This window comes from Ailuropoda melanoleuca, chromosome 5 (genome assembly GCF_002007445.2).
Source record: "Ailuropoda melanoleuca isolate Jingjing chromosome 5, ASM200744v2, whole genome shotgun sequence".
Taxonomy (NCBI): Eukaryota; Metazoa; Chordata; class Mammalia; order Carnivora; family Ursidae; genus Ailuropoda; species Ailuropoda melanoleuca.
Window position 1 is genome coordinate 28,118,702 of NC_048222.1, and position 23,045 is coordinate 28,141,746.

The 23,045-nt window shown below is 44.1% G+C and overlaps 1 protein-coding gene across 1 annotated transcript; it reads right to left on the reverse strand.

Annotated features, from left to right (window-relative positions):
* Positions 1 to 9,982: 9,982 nt before the first annotated feature.
* TAP2 (transporter 2, ATP binding cassette subfamily B member) lies at positions 9,983 to 22,931 on the reverse strand. The gene is made up of 12 exons (XM_011218580.3): positions 22,727 to 22,931; positions 21,633 to 22,133; positions 21,429 to 21,543; positions 20,086 to 20,216; positions 19,591 to 19,796; positions 17,156 to 17,353; positions 16,910 to 17,038; positions 15,599 to 15,787; positions 15,287 to 15,460; positions 14,955 to 15,114; positions 14,473 to 14,609; positions 9,983 to 13,871 (listed from the first exon to the last, which is right to left on the reverse strand). Exons 2-12 carry the CDS (start codon positions 22,123 to 22,125, stop codon positions 13,692 to 13,694), a joined length of 2,112 nt encoding a protein of 703 aa, XP_011216882.1. The 5' UTR covers positions 22,126 to 22,133; positions 22,727 to 22,931; the 3' UTR covers positions 9,983 to 13,691.
* Between the last annotated feature and the right edge of the window lie 114 nt (positions 22,932 to 23,045).

The following is a 23,045-nucleotide window of genomic DNA, read 5'->3' on the forward strand; positions in this document are numbered from 1 at the left end:
TTGTGTGTACCACTTAAGAATTGTTTACCTGCAGAATCACTGTCTGATGTGTGTGGAAAATGGGCTGTGAGAAAAATTTTTTTAAAATAGTGTACACTGTATGTGGTCCTAGAAGAACTACGCAGATTGTTTGTTATGCATTCCACTATCTTTTAACCAATAAGTCTCTTCTCCTGCGGGGTGGCCAACATTGCCAAATAAAGCAGAAAGTAGACAGCATTCTGAAGCATTTGCCTTAAGACAAGTTAATGAAGGGTTAATGAAGGGATTATCAGAGAAGAAATAAAAGAGATTGAGAACCACCTGGAGAGTATGATTTCCTATAAACCAAGAGAGAGCCAAAAAAAAAAAAAAAAAGAAGAAGAAGAAGAAGGGAAGATAAAAGAATAAAATGCTGCAAAAAATGTTCAAGAGAGAGCTCCCGGGTGGCTCAGTCAGTTAAGCATCTGACTTCGGCTCAGGTCATGATCTCAGGGCTCTGGGATTGAGCCCCATGATGGGCTTCCCACTCAGTGGGATTTGGGTTGTTTTTCTGTCCCTCCCTAACCCCCTTCAAATAAATAAATACAATCTTTCCAAAAAAAATGTTTAGAAGGATGAAATAGAAGAAGCATTATTGTGTTTTATAATTAGTGGAGCGTTAACAGCCTTCAGTGGGACATAGAGTATTAGAAATGAAGGCAGCAGATATAAACAGGCCTCCAAGAATGTTGGAAGGGAAAACAAAGGAAAATATGGGACTCTAACTTGAGCAAAAAGGCATGCAAAAGGTAAGTTACCTTTAAGAAAGACCTCAACAGTTAAATGCGTGATGGGTATTATGGAGGGCACTTGTGATGAGCACTGGGTGTTATATGTACATGATGATTCACTAAATTCTACTCCTGAAACCAGTATTACACTATATGTTAACTAGAATTTAAACAAAAACTTGAAATGGAAAAAAAAAAAAAAAGGAAAGACCTTAACAGGTTTCTCAGTCAAGTGAAAGGCATCTGTACACGGGAGAAATTGAACATAAAAAGGAGAAGAAAAGAGAAATTACCCCCAGAATTCTTAATGGAATCCAAAGAAAGAGATTGTCAGACTCGGTTATAAAAAGGAACACTTGTTCAGAGACTAGAATGAAGACAGGGAGATTGGAGGTGAGAAAGAAGGGAATGAGGAAGTTCTGGTTGTATGGTTTCAATGGACTCCATTTAGGACAAGGCAAATATCTCCTGCTAGAAAGGAGTTGCAAGAAAATCTATTTGACAACTACAGAGAGAAGGCTGCTTTTTAACTAAAGTAGCCTATAAGTACATTATTATTTATTTAGCACAGGCCATCCATGCCCAATATTATGGACCATGCAGTGATGACACAGACATGTTCCTTGTTCTCAAGAGTGTGTAACCTAAGTGGAGTGACAAAGAAACAATCCACTCTAACTTCAGGAAGAGTGAGATTAATTTGCTAATGTTTGGGCGCACGAGAAGAGTAAATTTTAATTTAATCTAGAAAGAGTTCATGATAAAGTTGATAGTTGATACAAGTGACATAACAAACAGAGATTTTTAGAATTTGGAATACCCAGTACATGCGACAACAGAAAGGGGATAAACAGTGAAATAAAAAGTTTATCTGGAATCCCTTTCAAATTTCTGATTATCTGCAGTAAATAAATACATGCCTACTACCTCATTGAATGGGAAAAGATACAACATAACTTTCTTTAATTCTTCACTTCCTGAAAAGAACACACATGCTTTGGTGGTATGTAAGGTAGGATTATGATGGTAGTTGACCAGGACACCCAGGAATACTTAACTTATGCTTTGCCAAATACTCTTCGAGGCCCTCAGGACATCTCTTCCCATAAGTAGTAATGCCTAATTGCAAACCAAAGACTGACTCTGTTATTAGCTGGTCAAATCTCTGATACCCCAGGAGAAAGTTTTATGATAAGTTTCTCTGAAGCATGAGACCCAAGGCAGGTCTCATGTTCCCTCTTAAATCCCACTTGTACTGCTAGCCAGTTGTAAATCCTGAAGGATTAAGAACTCCCAAATGTAAGAGTAATAGCATGGGTCACAAAGGGATTCTGTTCAAGATGGAAGAAATAGGATTCAGAAAAGAGGTAAAGGCAACTATGCAACCTTTAAATCCTGTGGCCCTCCTACTCTTAGTAAACATGCTCTGCCCTGGAATCTGATCAATCAAAATAATAATTCCTTCTCCTGGGAGATCACGACAGATAAAAAAAAAAAAGATGGGGAGGTGTGGAAGACATCATTAATGTTCACCAACATCCTCTACTTCCTGGGCACGTGGAAAATTGTACTTCCTGGTTTCCCAGGACGGTATGACTAGCTCTAGCCAATGGTTAGTGAACAAAAAGATTCTTGGTCAAAGAATTCACCATTGCATGACTCTTCTCTTCTTCACTTACCAAGTCAACCAAGACAGCCTTGTGTTGAAATGGTGGAATCAGAATATAAAAGCAATCTAAGAGTCAGCATGAAGAGGAGAAACCCTAGAGAGTCACCCAAACCCACAAGCAGGTGCTGTATGAATGAGAGAGAACTTTGCTTGATTAAGGCTCTAAGGGTTGTTACCACAGCCTGGTCTAACTTTTTTTTTTTTTTTTTGACAGAGCCAGTGAGAGAGGGAACACAGCAGGGGGAGTGGGAGAGGAAGAAGCAGGCTCCCAGCTGAGCAGGGAGCCCAATGCGAGGCTAGATCCCAGGATCCTGGGATCACGCCCTGGCCGAAGGCAGACTCTGAACGACTGAGCCACCCAGGCGCCCCCAGCCTGGCCTAACTTAACCTAACTAATACAGAACAAGAACAAGAATGTTGACCTGCCCCCTCCACATCCCTCAAGTAGATTTGAATATTCATGAATTAGAAGCCGGAGCACAGGCCAAAACTGGTAGACTCTGTCCACAGAGCATCTGACCCATGACTGTGGGTGGTACTTCTAGAGGCATATGGTTGTGTTGCTCCCACTTGGGAGGGTACGTATGGAACTGAGTGAAAAGGTGGTAATCAGAAGGAGCTCAAGCCACTGAGTTTTAACTTCCTCCCTTTTTCCTACCCACACCTACCTTAGTCTTTCCCATGTATTTTATCTCATTTGGAAGTGGAGAAAAACATTCTACTTGAAGCTAAGTGAATGAGAACCTGACATGGAGATTATCAGAAGCAGCAAAAGCATGAGAGGGTAATAGAGGCTTAAGTCCAAGTCTGGTTAGCTCTTCTGCAGGCAGTACTGTAGCTGGGCTTCGGCCCCTTCTCTCCAGGATGAGACAGAGATCTTGAGGAAAGAAGAAAGAGTGAGGCCTAGAGAATACAGATAAAAGCTGTGCTTGTATTTGGGTTTAGAGGAAGAGAAAGAGTTGATAGACGGCAAGAGGTATTGAGGGCAGACTGGAGGATGTGGATGCTGAACCAGAAAGTTAGGAGGGCTGCTCCTTCCTACTACTGGTGTGAAAGTGTTTCAGGCTCATAAACTCTAAAATCTGATTTGCCTACATCATCACCATAATAGCTAATATTTGTTGATTCTACGTTATGAGTCAGTTTTCTAAGCACTATGAATGTCCGTGTCTGTGCATGGTGGTGGGGGATGAGGGGAGAGAGAAAGAGAGAAAAAGAAAAATAGAGAGAGAATCATAATAATGACCCTGTGCAGAGATATTATTATGATCTCCCTTTTATAGACGAAGTAGTGAAAGAATAAACCAAGGGCCACATATCAGCAGTGCTTTTTTCCGTTGCATGGTATTTCTTATTTGGGGGCCCAGGAAAGCTTTATTTCTACTCCTTCAGTATCCTTGCAATGATAAGACGCACAAAGGAGCAAAATAACTGAAGGGTTTTATTAGAACTATTTGGAGGCAGACTAGACCCCCATCGTATCCTATCTCACAAAAGGAAGTCAGTGGTCTCCTATATCGCAAGCAAGGAGTGGCATAGAACCTATCTATGGGCGCTAAGAAGAGAAAACAAGATCAATCTGTGAATCTCCCTTGTCAATGGCCTCTGATACAAGCATCAATTCATCCAGTTAGAAACTTTGTTGAGTCAGCTCTGGGGAGAAGCAACAAAGGGAGAGGTGGGGGCCTGGCTCCTTTCTCCCATGTTTCTGTTTTTGTATTCTACTTGTATGAGCTTGAAAAACAAGGTGGGGCATTCTGATCTCTCTCTTCCTGTCTGATTTCAGCCAAGAACCCTTCCTAATATAGATACAGGCTCTTCTGTGATTTTTCGCTCAAATCTGTATCTTGCATCCCTCTTCCTCATTCCCTCCCTAATCTATTCTCTAGGGAGTGAGAGAAGGTAAGTACGATAGATGTGATTCTTTCCTTTTTTTTTAGAGAGCACACACTCGAGTGGGAGGAGGACAGGGGAAGAGGAACAGACTCTGCACTGAGTGTGGAATCCAACATGGAGTCAGTCTCACAACCCTGAGATCATGACCTGACTGAAATCAAGAGTCATATGCTTAACTGACTAGGTCACCCAGGCACCCTGATGTGATTGTTTCTTGAGAGAGGTATAAAATCATTATTCTCCCTAGTATCTGACACAAATCCCCCTTCAATTACTATTTTGGTGACTTTAAAGTTGAAATAAACTGTTTGTTTACATTCATTTTCCTCTTCCTACACCCTCCTATCACAAGAAACGTAAACTTCCTTGGAGACATTAGAAAAATATTCAGAGTTACTGAACAGAAAATGAAAACATGGGGCACCTTACTGGCTCAGACAGTAGACTATGAGACTCTTGATCTTGGGGTCATGAGTTTGAGCCCAATGTGGGGTGTGGAGCCTATTTAAAAATAAAATAAAAATATTTTAGGGCGCTAGGGTAGCTCAATCATTAGGCATCTGCCTTTGGCTCAGGTCATGATCCCAGGATCCTGGGATCAAGCCCCGCATCGGGGTCCTCAGCTGCGAGCCTGCTTCTCCCTCTCCCACTCCCCCTGCTTGTGTTCCCTCTCTCGCTACCTTTCTCTCTGTCAAATAAATAAATAAAATCTTTAATAAATAAATTAATTAAATAAAAATATTTTAAAAAGAAGAAAAGAAGGAGGGAGGGAGGGAGGGAGGAAGGAAGGAAATGGGGGTAGGGGTGCCTGGATGGCTCAGTTGGTTAAGCATCCGACTCTTGATTTTGGCATAGGTCATGATCTCAGCGACATGGGATGAAGCCCTGCATCGGGCTCCACACTGAGTGCAGAGTCAGCTTGTCCCTCTCCCTCTGCTCCTACCCCCTTGCACTCTCTCTCAAATTAATAAATAAGTAAAATCTTATTTAAAAAAGAAAATTAAAACATATGTTTAGGGAACACTGTATGCTGAGACACAGTTTAACTGAAGGAACTGTACTAAGCTAAGAATTTTGCTAGCTCAAAACACTTGCTAAATTCTCCCTCAGTAGTGACATGAGGGGAAAGGTAAGAAGGAAAGAATATGAGAGACAACAGAAATTGTTAGAATCTGTGGTGTCAGAAGCAAACTTGTGATCTTGGTCAGTGAGAATCCATTTGAGAATGAGGAACCAAAGGTCTGGGCTTTGATACGACCTGGCTGGGTGGATCCACCCAACATACTGATATATGCTTACTATGTGACACCGTTCTCCTAGGATGGTTTTGTCCATCACATCATCCTGGAAAAGTGAATGTTGGTGGTGTTTTGTTCTGCTAATTTATTTAAACTCATTATTCTTAGGAAATACCCACTGAAATTATCATATTATGAACTTTAAAAAGTCTCTCTAGAACAAACCCAACATATCTTGATGTTTTGTTTTTTCAATTCATGCTAGATTCTGTTGTAAACAGAATATTGTAAATTTTTTAAAGAATTTTTGCATAAATATTAATAATAATATTAATAAGTAAATAATTAATAAGTAAATAATAATAATAATAATAAGTAAATTCATCTATAGTTTTTATTTTAATGCATTGTCATAGTTTAACATTGGTATTATACTTACTTCACTAAAAGAACACATTTGCTGCTGCTGAACCATTTAATTAGGATTAGAATTTTCTTTTTTTGTTTTCTTTAAAGACTTTATTACATTGCCCTAAATGTCTGGACCTGGCTGGAGCTTTTACTGGAGTAGCTCTTTTACAACTTTTCCTGTTTCTTCAATACAAATTATTCTAGACAAATATTCTACCTCTAAAGGGATTGATTTTGGTGTATTTTTCAAGAGAATTATTCATTCAACCCAAGTTTTCAAGTTTATTTTTATAAGATTGAACAATTTCTTGGGGCGCCTGGGTGGCGCAACCGTTAAGCATCTGCCTTCGGCTCAGGGCGTGATCCCAGCGTTATGGAATCGAGCCCCACATCAGGCTCCTACACTGGGAGCCTGCTTTTTCCTTTCCCACTCCCCCTGCTTGTGTTCCCTCTCTTGCTGGCTGTCTCTATCTCTGTCAAATAAATAAATAAAATCTTTTTAAAAAAATTGAACAATTTCTTATGATTTTCCCCTGTTCATGTATTAATGTCGTCCTTGTCATTTCTTATTTTCTCTACTTTTTTCTTGATTAGGTTTGTCAGTGGTTTATTTTTATTGAAATTTTTTAGAACTTTTGAATTTATTCTATTTTTCCATTTTCTAACTCTTCAATTTCTGCTTTTATTTTTATTATCTGCTCCTGTTTTCATGTGACTAAGTATGCTGCTCTTTTCACTTAATTCGCTTGGTTTCCTTCTTTCCTTTAATTGATTTAAGCAATTAAGGCCATGAATTCTCTGCTGAACACTGCCTGAGCTATACCTCGAGACTTTTAATATGTGATTTTTAATTCTCACTTTTCTAGAAATTTTCATTTTTGTTTTTCTCTCTGATCAAGAAAGAAATGGTTTCTTTAAGTGCCTACGTGGAGAAGTATTTTTCTTTTCTAACTTTGTTATTATTATCCAGCTTGTTCCATTACGGTCAGAGAATAGTATCTATATCATTTCTATTTTTAGGAACTTACTGAGGTTTTTTTGTACCGTACCATTTTTTGTACCGTAGTCCATTTTCATTAATGTTTTGCTGGAACTTGAAAAGATATGTTCTCTATTTTTAATAAAGAGAGTTTAATATAGATCCATCAGATCTAATTTTATACTGTTGGCATATCTTCTGTGATCATATTTATTTTTGTCCACTGAGAAAAGTAAATTAAAGTCACCTAATATTAGTACATTTCTGAATATTTTCCTTGTATCTCCCTTAATTTCAGCTTTATGAGAGTTCTTTATGTGCTATCTAGAACTTAAATGCACATCTCTTATATATCCATTATGAATTTTACACTTTACATTATAAAGTGCTTTCTTGTCTTACTCAACTTTTTCTGTTTGAATTTTGCCTTTTTAATAATAGTGTTGTGGCCTCTGCTTTCTTTTTGTTTGCATTCTTTTGCTGTGCCTTTCCCACCATATTATTTTTTGAATAAATGAATGGACTTTCTGAGTCACTCTATTTTAGCAGTTTTTCATTCAGTCTAATCTAAAACTGCTTTTGTTTTATATATCAGTTAAAGCCCATTTGCAATTAGTATAGTAAATAGATTCAGTGTAATTTTTGATTTGTAAATATTATTTTCTGTTAAATATGCCATCTATGTATTTCTTTTAGAAAATCTTTCATTGTGTCTCATGTTTTCTTAATTGCAGTTTATCATATTTTAAAAGCTGTATATTTGGGGATTGTCCTGATAACTTTATTCTTATAGAATACAATTAGTTTCCTTTTTCTTTAGACAGTTTCTATTAGTTATGAACATCATAAAAGTGCTAGCTTACATCTTCTCCTCTCTTCTTCCATTTTCTTTGTGTTTACCTTTGTACTCTTAATATGTTCTAAATATGAATACTTGGTTTATCCATTTTGTGAGATAGTTTGAGACTCCCAGATATTATAGACAAGGCCATCAATAAGCTTATTTTATATCCTTATTCATTTTTCCACTCAATCTACAATTATTGAGAAAAATGTTTGTCAATTTTTTCTTATAATTCTCTCTATATTTACCTACATATTTTGTGGTATTTTTGCTAGGTGTAGACTGAGTCTGTTTTAGTATAATGTTCTAGTGACTTCTTATCATTATTCAATGATCGTCTTTGTTTCCACTAATGACTTTGGCCTTTGACTATATTTTTAGGTATCAAAGTAACTACAAACATTGTCTTCTGTTTGTGTCCATTTTGTATATCTTATTACATGTTTTTTATTTTAACCTTTTCATGTCTTTAGGTTTTCCTTGTGATTAATGTGAAGAGCGTGTAACTGGATTTTGTGATCCCCTTACCCGCGGCATCACTTTCTGCAGTTTCAGTGACATGTGGTCAACTGCCACCCACAAGCCAATGATCCTCCTTCTGACAACAGGTCAGAAGGTCAATGGTGGTCTAATGCTAGATCACAATGCCTACATCACCTGCCTCACTTCATCTCATCACATAGTCATTTTACCATCTCACATCATCATAAGAAGGGTGAGCACAGTCCAATAAGGTATTTTGAGAGAAAGAAACAATACATAACTTTTATTACAGTATGTTGTTGTATTTGTTTTATTTTATTATTAGTTACTGTTCTTAATCTCTTACTATGCCTAACTTATAAATTAAACCTTATTATAGGCATGTACATATAGAGAAAATCACAGTATACATGGAGTTCAGTAATTATCCATGGTTTTGGGCATCCACTGGGGGGTCTTGGAACATATCCCCCACAAATAAGGGCGGGACAGCTGTATTATTAATCCAATCTGAAAACCTCTTTCTTTTACCTTCAAATTTAAGCTATTTACATTTATTGCGATTACTAAATTATCTGGATTTGTTTCTACTATTATTGTGTTTTCTATTTTATGTTCTTTCTTTGCTTCCTTTTTTCTCCTTTCATCACTTATATTAAATTGATTACATTTTTAAAGTATTCTCTAATTTCCTCTTACTGGCTTAAGAATTTTAAATTCTAATTATATTAGTTAAGAGTTACCCCTGCACTTAAATTTTTTTTATTTAAATTCAATTTAATTAACATATACTGCACTATTAGTTCCAGAGGTAGAATTCAGTGATTCATCAGTTGCATGTAACACCCAACACTCATCACATCAAGTGGCCTCCTTAACGCCCATCACCTAATTCCCCATCCCCCACCCACATCCCTCCAGCAACCTTCAGTTTATTTCCTATAGTTAAGAGTCTCTTATGATTTGCCTCCCTCTCTGTTTTGATCTTATTTTATTGTTCCTTCCCTTCCCCTATGCTCATCTGTTTTGTTTCTTAAATTTCACATGAGTGAAATCCTATGGTATTTTTCTTTCTCTGATCAACTTATTTAACTTAGCATAATATCCTCTAGTTCTATCCATGTCATTGCAAATGGCAAGAATTCATTCTTTTTGATGGCTGAGTAGTATTCCATCATATACATATATACCACATCTTCTTTATCCATTCATCCGTCAGTGGACTTCTGGGCTTTTTCCATAGTTTGGCTATTGTGGACATTGCTGCTATAAACATTGGGGTGCATGTGTCCCTTCGAATCACTATGTTTGTATCCTTTGGGTAAATACCTAGTAGTGCAGTTGCTGGGTCATAGGGTAACTCTATTTTTACCCCTACGTTTTTAACATAGCTACCTAAACCGGCAACATCCAAAGTTAAACTCTACCCTTCTTCCAAATAAGACAAAGGCTTTAGAATGTTTTACTTTATCTGCTTCATTCTCATGTTGTGATTGTTCCATCGTGTTCTTAAATTTAATAGTCATAACTGTTAGTGACTTTTATAGTCATTTTTCATTCCTCATTCTGATTTCAATATTTTAGACAGATGTTTTGTTGTTATTGTTTTGTGTGTGTTTCTCATCTTTGCTTCCTCTGTCCCAATTTTTCTTGCTGAATTTAGTATCCTTATGTAAGTGGTAATAAAAGAAAAACAAATGACAACTACCATATGATGTCACTTTTTATCCATAAGATTGACAAAACCTAAAAAGTTAATTTAACAACACTCTGTGTTGACGAGCATGTGGGGAAACAGATAAATTCACATATTGCTGATGGAACTGCGCATGAATACAACCTACAGGAAGGCAATTTTGCAACACATAGCAATATTAGTAATGTATACACACCTGGACTCAGCAACTCCCCCTTTAGAATTTTATCCTATGGATATTCTTGCACATGTGTATTATAACATCTACACGAGGCATTGCTTATAATAGCTAAAGACTTCCAGTAACCTAACTACCCACCAATAGGAGAAGACAAGCTAAATGAAATACGGTACTACCATAAAATAAAATGCTATATAGTCATATATTTCTAAGTGTAAAAAATAAAGTTCAGAGCAGCGGATCTAACAACCTGCTATCTGTAAAAATAGGGAACAGGGACATATATACATATTTGCTTAAATATACATGAAATTTCCCTAGAAGGACAAACATAAAGCTTGGAGCATGGAATGGGTACACAAGGGGTCTTGGTAAACCATGGGAAGGATGGGAGTGAGGGTTTCCTCTGCATACCTTTTTGTGGCTTTTGAATTTTAAATCACATTAATATAGTCTATTTATATAAATTATATCTTTAAAAAAAAAAGAATAGTAGGAGGGTAAGCAGACAGAGGGAGTACAGGCAACTCTTTTCAGGAGTTTATTATAAAGATGGGCAGAGGCCACCTCTTCCAAGCTTTGTGACCCAGGCAATGTGCCTAAACCTCCATTTTTTCATTCTTAGAATTGATATATTAATATCTGCCACACGGATTATCTCGAAGATAAAGTACAAAGATATACGTCAGGCACTTAGCGTAGCCCTTGAATGACTATTGTCATCAAAGTTATTACAATTCATAAGTCCATAAAACTCTAGGTTCAAAACCCAGTATTTCCTAGGTTCACTAGATGGGCATCAGACTCAGACGGGTGCTTTCTTTGGCTCACTCAGCACCAAAAACCAGGAAGATCTTTGCTTTCCTTACTCCCTACTACTTTCTCCAAAATTCTGACAACTGCACTCTTCCTCCTCTTGAATCACAACTCCCATGTTTACTGCAAGTGGGCAACCCTACTCGGCTGAGGAATAAAGGACTTGAAATTCAACGCCGTTTCCACACTAGGCAAAGCAGACGGGGTGGGAGGTTGTCTGGGGGATCCAAAGAAATCTATGAGAGTTTCCTAAGGTTTCCCCTCTCCATTCATATCATCCTTTGGAAAGAGTAAAATATGACCAAAGGGGAAAGATGCCTAAAGTAAGTGACAAGAAGGGGAAGTTAACGGGCAGGCAGATCAAATGGTGTTGGAGGGAAGGCAGGGTGAATGAAAAGAACTAGAACTCGGGAACAGACTAGAACTACTCATATCTGTGGTTACCAGACAGACCACACTTGTAGGTATTTGCCAGACTTCCACACTTAGACCTCCAGCGAACATTTCCAGAATGTGTCCCTGACGTAAGGCCTTTCCCTGAGATAACCAACTTTCGAGACATCCTAAGATCCTGAGGTCTGCTGCAGCTTTCTGAACTGCCCATCTGGATGCCTGAGTTTTCTTCCCAGCTCAATCACTGAGTAACCCTGCAATTTCAGGCCAGTTCTCCTTTCTGTAAAGTAAGATTTGACTGCTATGTTATTTTAAGATGCCTTCTAGGCTTAAACTATTAGGAGGCCTATGGGTGTCATACTGAGGATATCCCTTCTAGGCTTAAACTATTAGGAGCCTATGGCTGTCATACTGAGGATATCAATGAATTTAACAGATTATCTTCCTCCATGAGGGCAACAGTTTCCCTAAGGTTGGGAGATACAGGAATGATTACCACCATTGTATAATTAGAGGAAGGACATTTGGTTGAGAGGGGAAGGAATTAGGCCAGACTTTTCTCTCTCCACGTGGGTATTGCACATTCAGTGATACTGGAGACACAAACAGCAGAAAGAAGCAAGGGCTTATCTGCATAAGAAAGCTCCCTACTCTCACCCTGCCCTGTTCCCAACAACAGTTACCAGGAAGAAAAAAAAAGAAAAGCAAAACAGCAGAAGTTCTGGCTAGTTCGTTGCTGGAGCTGGAAAGTACCTGGTGTTTCTGGAAATGTGAAAGTTTCTCTTTCCTAGAATAGGAACCTTCAAAGGTAAGTCCCTCCCAAAAGGCAGTAATGTTCACAGCTCTGAATTTTCAGTGGTTGGCAAGAGGAAGCAGGACAGAGAAGCTTTACTCATCTGTGCAACAGACATTTGCTTATTTTCTGCTTTGAATCGAGCCCTGAGCCAGGTAGTCGATATAAGGTTTGATAAGATATATGGCCTTCCCCCCAGGAGCTCATGGTCTAGTGGGAAAACAGAGGGGTGGGAGGATAAGGAGTTTACTACAGGCTGTGAAAGAGGTAAGCCCTGGGGGATAAAAGGGCAAGGAAAGGACACTTTCTCCAGACTGAGATCAGAAAAGGCTTCCTGGAAGACCTCACCCCTGAGTTAAGCCTTGAAGGACTCGGGGTAAATCAGGAAGAGTGGTTCAAGAAATAGCAAGAACACACCATGTGCAAAGGCACAAAGGCATGAGGAGGGCTGTAAGTTTGCAGTGGGAACTTAATGCAATAGGAAAGGATGCTGCGAATGAGCTGCACAACCTTGCACGCCGCGAGAAGATCGGAGCAGAAAGGAACGAAGAGCGCTTGAAGGGCTTTATGGAAGTGATGTCATCTTATGTGTCTGCTAGAAAGAAAAATGACTTCATGAAGACTGGCTGGAAAAGGTGAACCAATGGTGGGGAAACCTCTCTGGAGATGAGATCATCTAAGACTAAGTCAAAGTTGTAATAACAATGGGGCTAGAGAGAAGGCAGTGGATTCAGAGCTATTGACTGGATCTGAGTATGAATTCAAGATTAGGAACACATAATGTCATGTAATTTATTGGTTGAGATTGTGGACTCAGGGGTCAGGCCTAGATTCAACTCCAACTCCAGCCCTGTGTAACCTTGGAAAAGTTGTTTAATCTCTTTGAGACTCAGTCTCCTCAACTGTAAGATGGGGATAATAATAACCAACCTCATAGGGTTGAGGAAAAGGACTAAATATGATAATACCTGAAAAACGTTTAGCATCGTTCCTATTCATATTAAAACTCTATAATGGTAGATATTACCAATGTTTTAACATTGTTAATTAGGAAACTGTGCTTTACGCCTCTAATACCTTAGGCTCCCCCAGAATATCAGACGTCAGTGAGAATGGAGAAAGAAAGGCAACCTCATGAATATTTACATCATACTGGCTAATATTTATCTCAAAGAACAGATAAGACACAGGTAGCTAGCAAAATAGTAGCTATGGTGACCTCTGGGAAGTGAAACAAAGGTTAGTTTTACTTTTCTTGATGCGTAAGTGCTATTTACATAAGGAAGATATTTTTAAATAGACATATTATGCCACAACACGCTACTCAGCACCAGGGAAATAAGGATCTTGGAAACAGAGCAGCCCCCACCCCCACCTCCGGGGACTCCCAGCCCCGCTAGGAGCACACATGCTCCAAACTTCCACCATGCCTCCAGCTCTAGGAGCAAGTACCTAGGGGCACAAGCGCAGCAAAACTCCCAGCACGAGCTACCCTGGGTCATGGAGATGGCCGTGAGAAGGGCCGCATGTGCCTGGGGCCTCAGTCCTCCAGGAGCTGCTGCGCCAGGCGGGAATAGAGGTCCTGCCCCTCCATGAGCTGCGCGCGCTCCAGCAGCTCCCCCTGCCTGAGCACCAGGATCTGGTCCGCACTCTGCACCGTCTGCAGCCTGTGAGCGATCACCAGCACCGTTCGGTCCCCGCGGGATTTCCAGTCCTGCAGCTGAAGGGGGAGGATCATAACGCCTCAGAAAGGTAAGAACACGGGCAGCTGGGGGGCTCAGTTGGTTAAGTGTCTGCCTTAGGCTCAGGTTATGATCCCAGGGTCCTGGAATCAAGGCCCAAGTCGGGCTCCCTGCTCATCAGGGAGTCTGCTTCTCCTTCTCCCTCTGCTGCTCACCCTGCTTGAGCTCTCTCTCACTTGCTCTCACTCTCTCGCTCTCTCAAATAAATAAAATATTTTTAAAAAATAAAGGGAAAGGTAAGAACAGGATGGGCACCATATCCCAACTGGGCACCACCTCTCATGGCATAGGGTAAAGAAGGCGTGAAAGATGACAACGTCGGAAGAGTGGACGACAAACCCTGCACTGCATCTCTCTCAGCTGTCCTACTGCAGGAGGCACACAGAAAAGGGAGCTGTGGAGAAGGGGGGGGTGTTCCCACACCCCATACTCTCCGTTCCACTCCCCACCCCCCGCCAAAGCACAGCTACTCTTCCACTAGTGGGCCGTTCGTCTTGCCTCTGCCCAATTCTGCACTAGCTGGTCCTTCAAACCTGGTGCTCAGGTCCCACCACCCCGCCCTCCCACACCAGTACTCACCGCCTGCTCACACTGGACGTCCAGGGCACTGGTGGCTTCATCCAGGATGAGGACTCGTGGGTCCCTCACAAGGGCCCGGGCAATGGCCAGACACTGTTTCTGTCCCACAGCCAACTGGTTCCCTCTCTCCCCAACATCTGAGGAAACGCAGAAACACCTTTCTTCAAACACGAGTGGCCACGACAAGTCCTCCCCACGAGCAGGGGCAAGTGCACAACTGGTCCTTCCACCAGCACCCACTAGGAGGCGTGAGAGCCGGTGTCAGGAAGGCGGGTGTGGACACCTGCTGGGGCTGCCCTGGGAGAGGGCCACAACTACCCCGAGGCTGCCGGGAACAAGGACTCCCTACCCAGATGGCCAACTAGAGAACTCCTGGTGCGGAGGAAGGCGAGCAAGTGGAAGCCAAGCAAAGGGCAAGGAAACAGCAGGCACAACCCGCACCCCCAAGCAGCAGCTTCAGTTCCTCTTCTGACCGAAGGTACCTGTATACAGCCCGTGCTCCATCTCCTGGATGAAGCCGTCGGCGTTGGCGGCCTGGGCCGCGGCCATCACCTGCTCGTCACTGCAGCTCTTCAGCCCGTAGGCAATGTTGTCCCTCACAGAACCGGAGAAGAGCACGGGCTCCTGCCCCACCGAAGTCACCTGTGCAGAGGGGATGGGAGTAGGAGACGGTGCGTCAGGGATCCGCTTTTCCTCCCGCTCTAGCTCCCTCAGAATGGGCTCCCTGTGCTTCTTCCCACGGATCGCCCGTGCTCTCTGCACCCGCTTCTCCCCGCCTATCTCCTGCCCCTCTTCTTCCTCCGCGGCCACCCACCTGTCGGTGCAGGTAGCGGTGCTCATACTGGGAGAGGGGCTGCCCATCCAGCAGCAGCCGTCCCCCGCTGGGCTGGTACAGATTCTGCAGCAGGGCAGCCACTGTGCTCTTCCCGGACCCGTTGGGCCCTACCAGGGCCGTCACCTGACCAGGACGCAGGGTGAACGTCAGCCCCTAGAAAAGCCAGGAAACGGTCAGAGGCTTGCCTCAGGGCCCTCCCCTTCTCGTTCTGTCGGGGGGACGATCCGCTTCTCAGGGGCAAAGGATCCACAGGCCGTGCAGGCTGCCTGGGAGCGGGGCCCTTTCAGACACCTTGAGCACAGGCTGGTCCGGGCGGTTGGGATACGCGAAGGAGACGTCCTGGAATTCCACCAGCCCCCGCAGAGTGGGAGGGGCCAGCGTCCCGGGCGGAGGCAGATTTGGCTTTCGGTCCAGGTACTGAAACACCTTCTCGGCAGCCCCTACGTTGCTGAGCATATCCCCACACATGTAAACCAGGGTCTGGAAAACCGGAATGGAGGGGTCAGCTAATCAAATGCAGCTTCACGGGAAAACCAGCTCCCCAGCTCTTCACACACTCCCCTGCCACACTCCGCCCACACCAAGCTTCCCCTCCCCTCATCCAAAAAGGGTTCCCTACCCCTAAATGTGCGATTAAGATGGAATTCAAAGGCAACCCAATACCCTAGCGGCCAACCTGCAATGTAAAGGATAGAAAGGTCCATACTCCTCCTGTTCAGCACTATTTCTGTCCCCAGACCCGCCAATTACCATTCTGTATTACCTGTGCACGGTTCTGTGCTGCCTAACTGGACAGGGAGTTCCTTAAAAGCAGGCACTGTGGCCCACCTCATCTTTGCGGCCACCAGAGTACCTAGCACCGCTCTCCATACATAAAAGATGTTTCACAAATATCTAAGAAAATTCTAAAATAAAGACCAAGGTGAAGTAACTATTTTTGAAAACTGGTAAATATAGGGTAAGAACCTAATGCTATTCTGCCTTTCCTACTCCAACTGCACCACTGGGTCACCAAAGAGTAGCGAGGGTAAGTCTCCCTGGATAGATGTATTCCAGCTAATAAGTGGAGGAATGGTAGAGTGTCTCTGTCTTGCAGCCCCCCATAATTTTAATGGATCTAGGCACTGGGCACTAATGGCTGATGCTACCACAGATATACAGAAGAGAGATAAATGTCATATACACACATACATCACATATACGAGACAAGTGGAAATATGACCCCTGTATCTGATGAATTTTAGGAATTACTGTTACACTGTTTTGGTGTGATAAGGGCTTCGTGGTTATATTTTTTTAACATTCATGTTTTAGAGGTATGCCCTGATAAAACTGCGTCTTGAATTTGTTTCAAAATCACAGGGGTGGGGGTACAGTTGAAACACAGCGGCCATGAGTTGATCATTGTAAAGCAGGTGATGGGTACATGCAGGTTCATTATAGTTTATCTTTTTTTTTCTTTGCGTATGTTTGAAATTCTCCATACTACAATGAGTTGGGGTTTGGTTTGGTTTTGTATTTTTAAGGGGTGCAAATAAAGCCCAAGGCCCAGAGGCCAGAGAGAAAAACGGGATAAAGACTATGTCCAGGCTCCTGACTCACCTGCACATAATGGCCCATGTCCTCCTGGTAGAGCAGGAAGGAGAGCAGCCCACCTTGGGTGAGGTCCCCGGCCAGGATCTGCTGCAGGCCACAGTTCAGCATCAGCACCTGCATTCCCAAGTGCAGCATCTGCAGGGCAAGAAGAGAGCACTGAGAAGGAGTCCACTCCTACCACCCTGAGCAGCGGGACCCACAGCCTTCCCTGGCCCTCCCTGGGTCCTACCCCCAGCCACGCAGCCTCCTCACCCTCCGAAAGAGTAAGTAGAGGGCACTTTCCAGGTCTCGTCGCCACCACAGCTGCCGGCACCGTTCCAGGGCCTCCTTATAGAGACAGAGCTCGTGCTCCTCGGCCCCAAAACTGCGCACGGTCTGCAGCCCTCCAACTGCCTCCCGCACCACCTGTCCTGCTTTCGCCACAGCATTCTGGATCTCCCGAAGCACTGCCTGCAAAAGTGAGCCAGGGGGTGTAAGGGGCTGATGGGACAGAAGACAGGAGACCCCCCCATGTCTCATCCCTGCCCTGGAGATGCTCCCCCGAGCTACCTAAAAACATCTCACTGTCCTCTTTCCCTCTTCCCTACATTTCCTTCCAGAAGGACTAAGGAGAGTAGAAAGGAAGGGAACAAAATGTTACTGAGCTCTCAGTGCTGGTTAGTACAGGGGGCACAGGCAGTTTTGGCCCCTTCATTTATGGGAATTCACACCACCCTTGGTGTCTGAATGAAGGCGGAAGGGATCATTTTCCTAAGGGGCCACAGCTAGTTAACAGAAGGGGGGGGAGGATGTAACTCAAAACGGATCAAAAACCTAAACCAGAGTTAAAACCATAAAACTCTTAGAAGAAAACACTGGGGCAAAGCTTCATGACACTAGATTTGGCGATGCATTCTTGGATATAACACGTAAAGCACATGCAGCAAAAGAAAAAACAGATAAGTTGGTCTTCATCAAAATTAAAAACTTTTGTGTATCAAAGGACTCTATCCACCACAAAGGAAACCCACTGAATGGGAGAAAACATTTCCAAATCGTGTATCTGATAAGGGGCTAATATCCAGAATAGTGAAAGAAGTCCTACAATTCAACAAGTAAAACATAACCCAATTTTAAAAAGGAGTAAAGAACTTAAACAGACATTTCTCCAAAAAAGATATAAAAATGGCCAACAAGCTCATTAAAGGACATTCAACACCACCAGTCATTAGGGAAATGCAAATCAAAACCATGGTGAGCTCGCATCTCGTAAAAATTAGGATAGGATGGCTGTTATTTTTTTAAAAAGCGGTGCATGTATGTATACAGCAGAATTTTACTCAGCCATAAAAGAGAAGGAAATCCTGCCACTTGTAACAACATGGATGGACCCCGAGGGCATTATGCTAAGTGAAATAAGCCAGACAGAAAGACAAATACTGTATGATCTCATTTATACGTTCCATCTAAAGAAAAAAAAATCATAGAAAAAGAAATCAGATTTGTAGTTACCAGAGACCAGAGGCAGGGGTGGGGGATTGATTGGAGGAAGGTGGTCAAAAGGCACAAACTTCCAGTTGTAAGATCAATAAGTATCGGGGGTGTAATAAAAAAGAAACAAACAGAAGATAACAAGTGCTGGAGAAGGATGTGGAGAACTCGAAACCCTTGTGTATTGCCACGGGGAATGTAAAATGGTGCGGGCGCTGTGAAAACAGTATGGCGGCGGCTCTTCGCAATATTAAAAACAGAATTACCATGAGATCCAGCAATTCTACCTCTGGGTATACACCCAAAAGAACTGAAAGCAGAGACTTGAACAGATATTCGTACACCCATGTTCACAGCAGCATTATTCACAATAGCCAAAAGGTGGTAGGCACCCAAGCATCCAGCAACAGATGAATGGATAAACAAAATGTGGTCCATGCATCAATGGAATATTAGCCTGAAAAAGGAAGAAAATTCTGACACGTGCTACAGCAGGGATGAACCTGGAGGACATTATGCTAAACGAATAAGCCAATCACAAAAAAACAAATACTGTATGATCCCACTTACGTGAGATACCTAGAGTAATCAAATTCATAGACAGAAAATAGACCGGTCATTGCCAGAGGCTGGGAGGAGGGAAAGTGGGGAGTTATGATTTAATAGGTCCCGAGTTTCAGCTTGGGAAGATGAAGAAAGTTCTGGAGATGGATGGTGGTGATCATTGCACAACGATGTGAAAGTACTTAATGCCACTGACATGGCACAATTAAAACTAGTAAAAATGGTAAATTTTATGTTATGTATACTTTACCATCATTTTTCTAAAAAGAGAGAAAGCAGACCTGAGATTCCGGCTCAGGACTTCCTGACTGCATTTTCTACTTTCTCTACATTCCAGCCAAATTCCTTCCCCTGATTAGAAAGGGGAAAACTCTACCTAAAATCCTCGAAGACAGCATTTTTAATCTTTTGTGGGGAAGGTATGTACAGACGCCTTTGAGAATCTGATAAGAAGTTATCCTGTTCCCAGAAAAATGCTCCCTTTTCTTCTCCCTCTCTCCACACACACACACACACACACACACACTTGCACAAAGTCCCAGGGCTCAGGGCCCTTCTCAAGCCTGTCAGAACTGCTGCTCTTGAGGCTGAGAAGAGAAGACCTCTGGGAGAGCCTTCTTCTGCCTTGGGGATTCCCTAACACCCCCACATACCTGATGGCGGACATCGTACAGTTTTTGAGCCGTTATTGCCAGAGGCACCTTGAGCAGAGAGAGGAGGGCAAGTCGAGGGGACAGACTGAGCATGAAGCTGTACAGCCCCACCACTTTGACCACGCTTCGCAAGAGCACGTTGGCGTTAAGAGCAAGCCAGCAGCTCATCAATTTGGTATCCGAGTTCAGCCTTGAATTCAGCTCCCCTGGGGAGGACAGACAGAGCAGGTGAGAAAACCATGGGTAATGCAGAACCCCCAGAGACTGCCCCCGACCCTCCCCATTGGCACAGCCCCCTCTTCTAAACACCCCCCACACACACACTTGCAGAGACCGGTGGAGGTGATCTCACTACCCTGTCCCAAAAGACAGCTCAGCAGCCCCTCACCCCGGCACAGTGGGTGTAGGTGGGAAGAGAGGCTGTTTCTGGGATGGAGCGTAACTGAGGGGCAAGAAATGTCCAGGGGAATCCCAGATCTGGACTCCAGGCCCCACCTGTCTTAGTATCCTGGAAGAAACTGAGGTCCTGGTGCAGAAGGGAGGAGAAAAGCAGCTGCCGGACCCGCACATTGATTCTGGACATGGTGAAGGTGAAGCAGCTTCCTCGGCAGCCCGCACACAGTGAGCTGTGGGCGGGGAGGGAACACGGGATGGAGACACAGGTGCACAGAAGGAGGGAGTGAGTGAGAGAAGCAGAGGAGAAAACACAGAATGAAAAGAAATACAAGGCTGGAGAAAGTGTACCATGAGAGGCAGAAGAGAAACAGCAGGAGAGGGAGACAAGGGGAGGGGCAGGAATAAACAGAGGGAGGAAAAACAGGACAGGGAGAGCTAGATGTGGGAACAGAATCATAACACATACAAATTCATGAGCACCTATGGAGCTCACTCCATGCTAGACACAGGGAAGACTATAACAGAAATGAAGAGATGTTGACAAAGGAATAGCCTATGGCCTCCTTCAATGCCGTCCCTTTACTCTCCTCCTCTGTCTTGGTCTCTTTCCTCCCCACCCCAAAGTCCTTCTTCCTACCTTATTGTGGGAACCTCAGCAATGAATTCCCTTGCCTTCCCTTTCTCTGGAGCCCCAGAGACATGCTGTTCCCTCATCTCTATTGTCCCTGCAGTTGAGAATTCCTCTTAGGCTAACCATTTATACAACAAAACTTAAAGGAAAAATGTGAAGGCATAGAAGCAAGTATTTCACAAAATACGGTTTCTGTTTAGAAGGCTGTTGGGATAGTGAGACATAAAATGAGGAGGGTTTGAACTCCAGTGACCCCAGTGAGAATCCCCAGAAAAGAGCCAAAGGAGAAACACTTTGAAAGCAGAAAATGATGGGGCTAGTATCTGAACATCAGAAAGGCATCAACAATACCCATGCTTGGAGCCTAAGAAACTGATTGTTTCGTACATGGGAATAAAAGAGGGAGCCACGTTCAAGAAGACCAGGAGGGAGTGTGATACATTTGAAGCTCTGAATATGCAGAGTGTGAGATGACAGTGGGTTGTCCAATGGGAATGTCAAGAAGACAACTGGATTACAAGACTCGAGCTGGGTGTAGAAATATGGGTCCCGGAGTCACTTCTGAGGAACTGGTTTCAGCAAAGAGTAGCAAGTATGGATCGGAAGCATAATGTTGGGTAAATATGGTGAATGAATGAATGGATGGATGGATGAGTGTGTGAAAGAGAATAGCAAATAAACAAATTCACACATATTTTGGTTTAAGTATTTTATGCTTCGTGTACTAAAGGATCTGAAAACAGAGTTAGGAAATGGAGGGCCCCTGTAAAGATGTGGGGCTAGCAGATGAACCCAATCAAGCATCACCTACCTCCCAATGGAGAATAGACACATGAAAAAGATGGCGCTGGTAAAGGCATCAGGGTCGAAATCACCTCTCAGGATGTCAATGACATGACCCGAATAGTAAGGGATGACCGTCTCACCTGTAAGAGGCATGAAGGAGAACAGATGAACATACTGGCACCAAGGGCCTTTGCCCACCTCCGATTCCCATGCCCTCTTCCTGACTCACCCAACACGGCAACAATAAGGAAGAAGAAGGCTGCAAGGAGGTAAGGCAGGTCTGGCCAGGAGAGCTTCAGCAGCCTCCACATCAAGTCTGTGTTGTTCTCCTGGCCCTGCTTTGTCTCTTGGGCTCCTGGAGAGCTCAGCAGGGCCCACATGGCCCAGCCTAGCCACACAGCCGCATACCCCAGCAGCAGCCAGCTCCAGGGTGCTGAAGCCACTCTGACTGGGGGAGCACTCAAGGCCCCTGGGACCAGGGCCCTCAGGGAGAGAAACAGCGGAGTCCCCAGGCAGAGCGGGGCCAGCAGTGTTCCCACCAATCCCAGCAGTCCTCCCACCTTTAGCAGCCACCAGAGCCCTCCAAGTCGCAGGGTCCCCTCCAGCCACAGGCCAGGAAGCCCCGGGGGAAGGAGAGCCCCCAGAGTCCCCTGAATCAGCCAGAGTAGAACCGAGTCGGCCAGCAGCAGGAAGGCCCAGGGTCTCAGGTCAGGGAACAGCATGGTGTTATCTAGGAGTAGAAGATGAGGAATTACAGAGGTGGGGTCCCAATCCTCGCTCCTATGCTCACCACCCAGACTCTGCTCAACCCGCCCCATCGGTTTCTCATTTTACCCAACCCTGCCCTGAATGATCCCCTGGGTCCCCGGTGCCCATCGGTACGGTACAGCGGCTTATGACAGAAGGCATTCTGCCTGTCAGAGGGAGCCTCATCCTTTAAAAAAAAAAAAAAATCCCGTTGGGGTGCCTGGATGTCTCAGTGGGTTAAGTGTGCGCCTTTACTCTGGGCTCCCTGCTCAGCGGGGAACCTTCTTCTCCTCCCTCCGCCTCTCCAGCCCCGCTCATACTCTCTCTCGCTCTCTCAAATAAATAAAATCTTTAAAAAAAAAGAAAGAAAGAAAAGAAAAGAAAAATCCCGTGACCCCCTCCCCCCACGCCCCACCCCCAGCCGCTGCCGAGTTCCAAAGAGCCGCCCTGCAGTCCGGCCGGCTGCCTTGCACTCCCCGGGAGGGCAGAGGGACGGGAAGCAGGAGGGCGCGGAGTGGGTGGCGTCGGGATGCGTCGGTTAGCGCTCCAGGCTCCCGGCCGGCCGCATGAACTCACCGGCGGCGGCTTCGGGACCGGAGCTCCTCCGGGGCGGGGGGGGCGTTCGGCTACGTGCTGAGCGCCGAGCTCTGAAATCCGCTCGTGCTGGCTCACCTTCTTTTCCCCCTTCTGTCTGCTGGCGACAGTCGGCAAGCGGGGGCGTCCGGCGCCCGCCACTTTTGCTTTCGCTTTCGCTTCCCCAGACAGAGCCCCGGTTCCAGGCAGGGAGGCCACCAGCGGCGGACGCGCGACACCTGCCGTGCGCGGAAGCCCAGTGCCAAGCTGGACGCGCACGCGCCCCGCCCCGCAGGGAGCCTCTTGTGCTTAGCAACAATCA

Coding starts and splice junctions, on each gene's coding strand:
- TAP2 (XM_011218580.3), bottom strand. CDS start 22,125: ATGCTGTTCCCTGACCTGAGACCCTGGGCCTTCCTGCTGCTGGCCGAC. Junction 15,788..16,909: donor ACATGGGCCATTATGTGCAG/GTGAGTCAGGAG, acceptor CCGGTTTTCCAG/ACCCTGGTTTACATGTGTGG. Junction 14,610..14,954: donor GGAGCACGGGCTGTATACAG/GTACCTTCGGTC, acceptor GCGTTTCCTCAG/ATGTTGGGGAGAGAGGGAAC.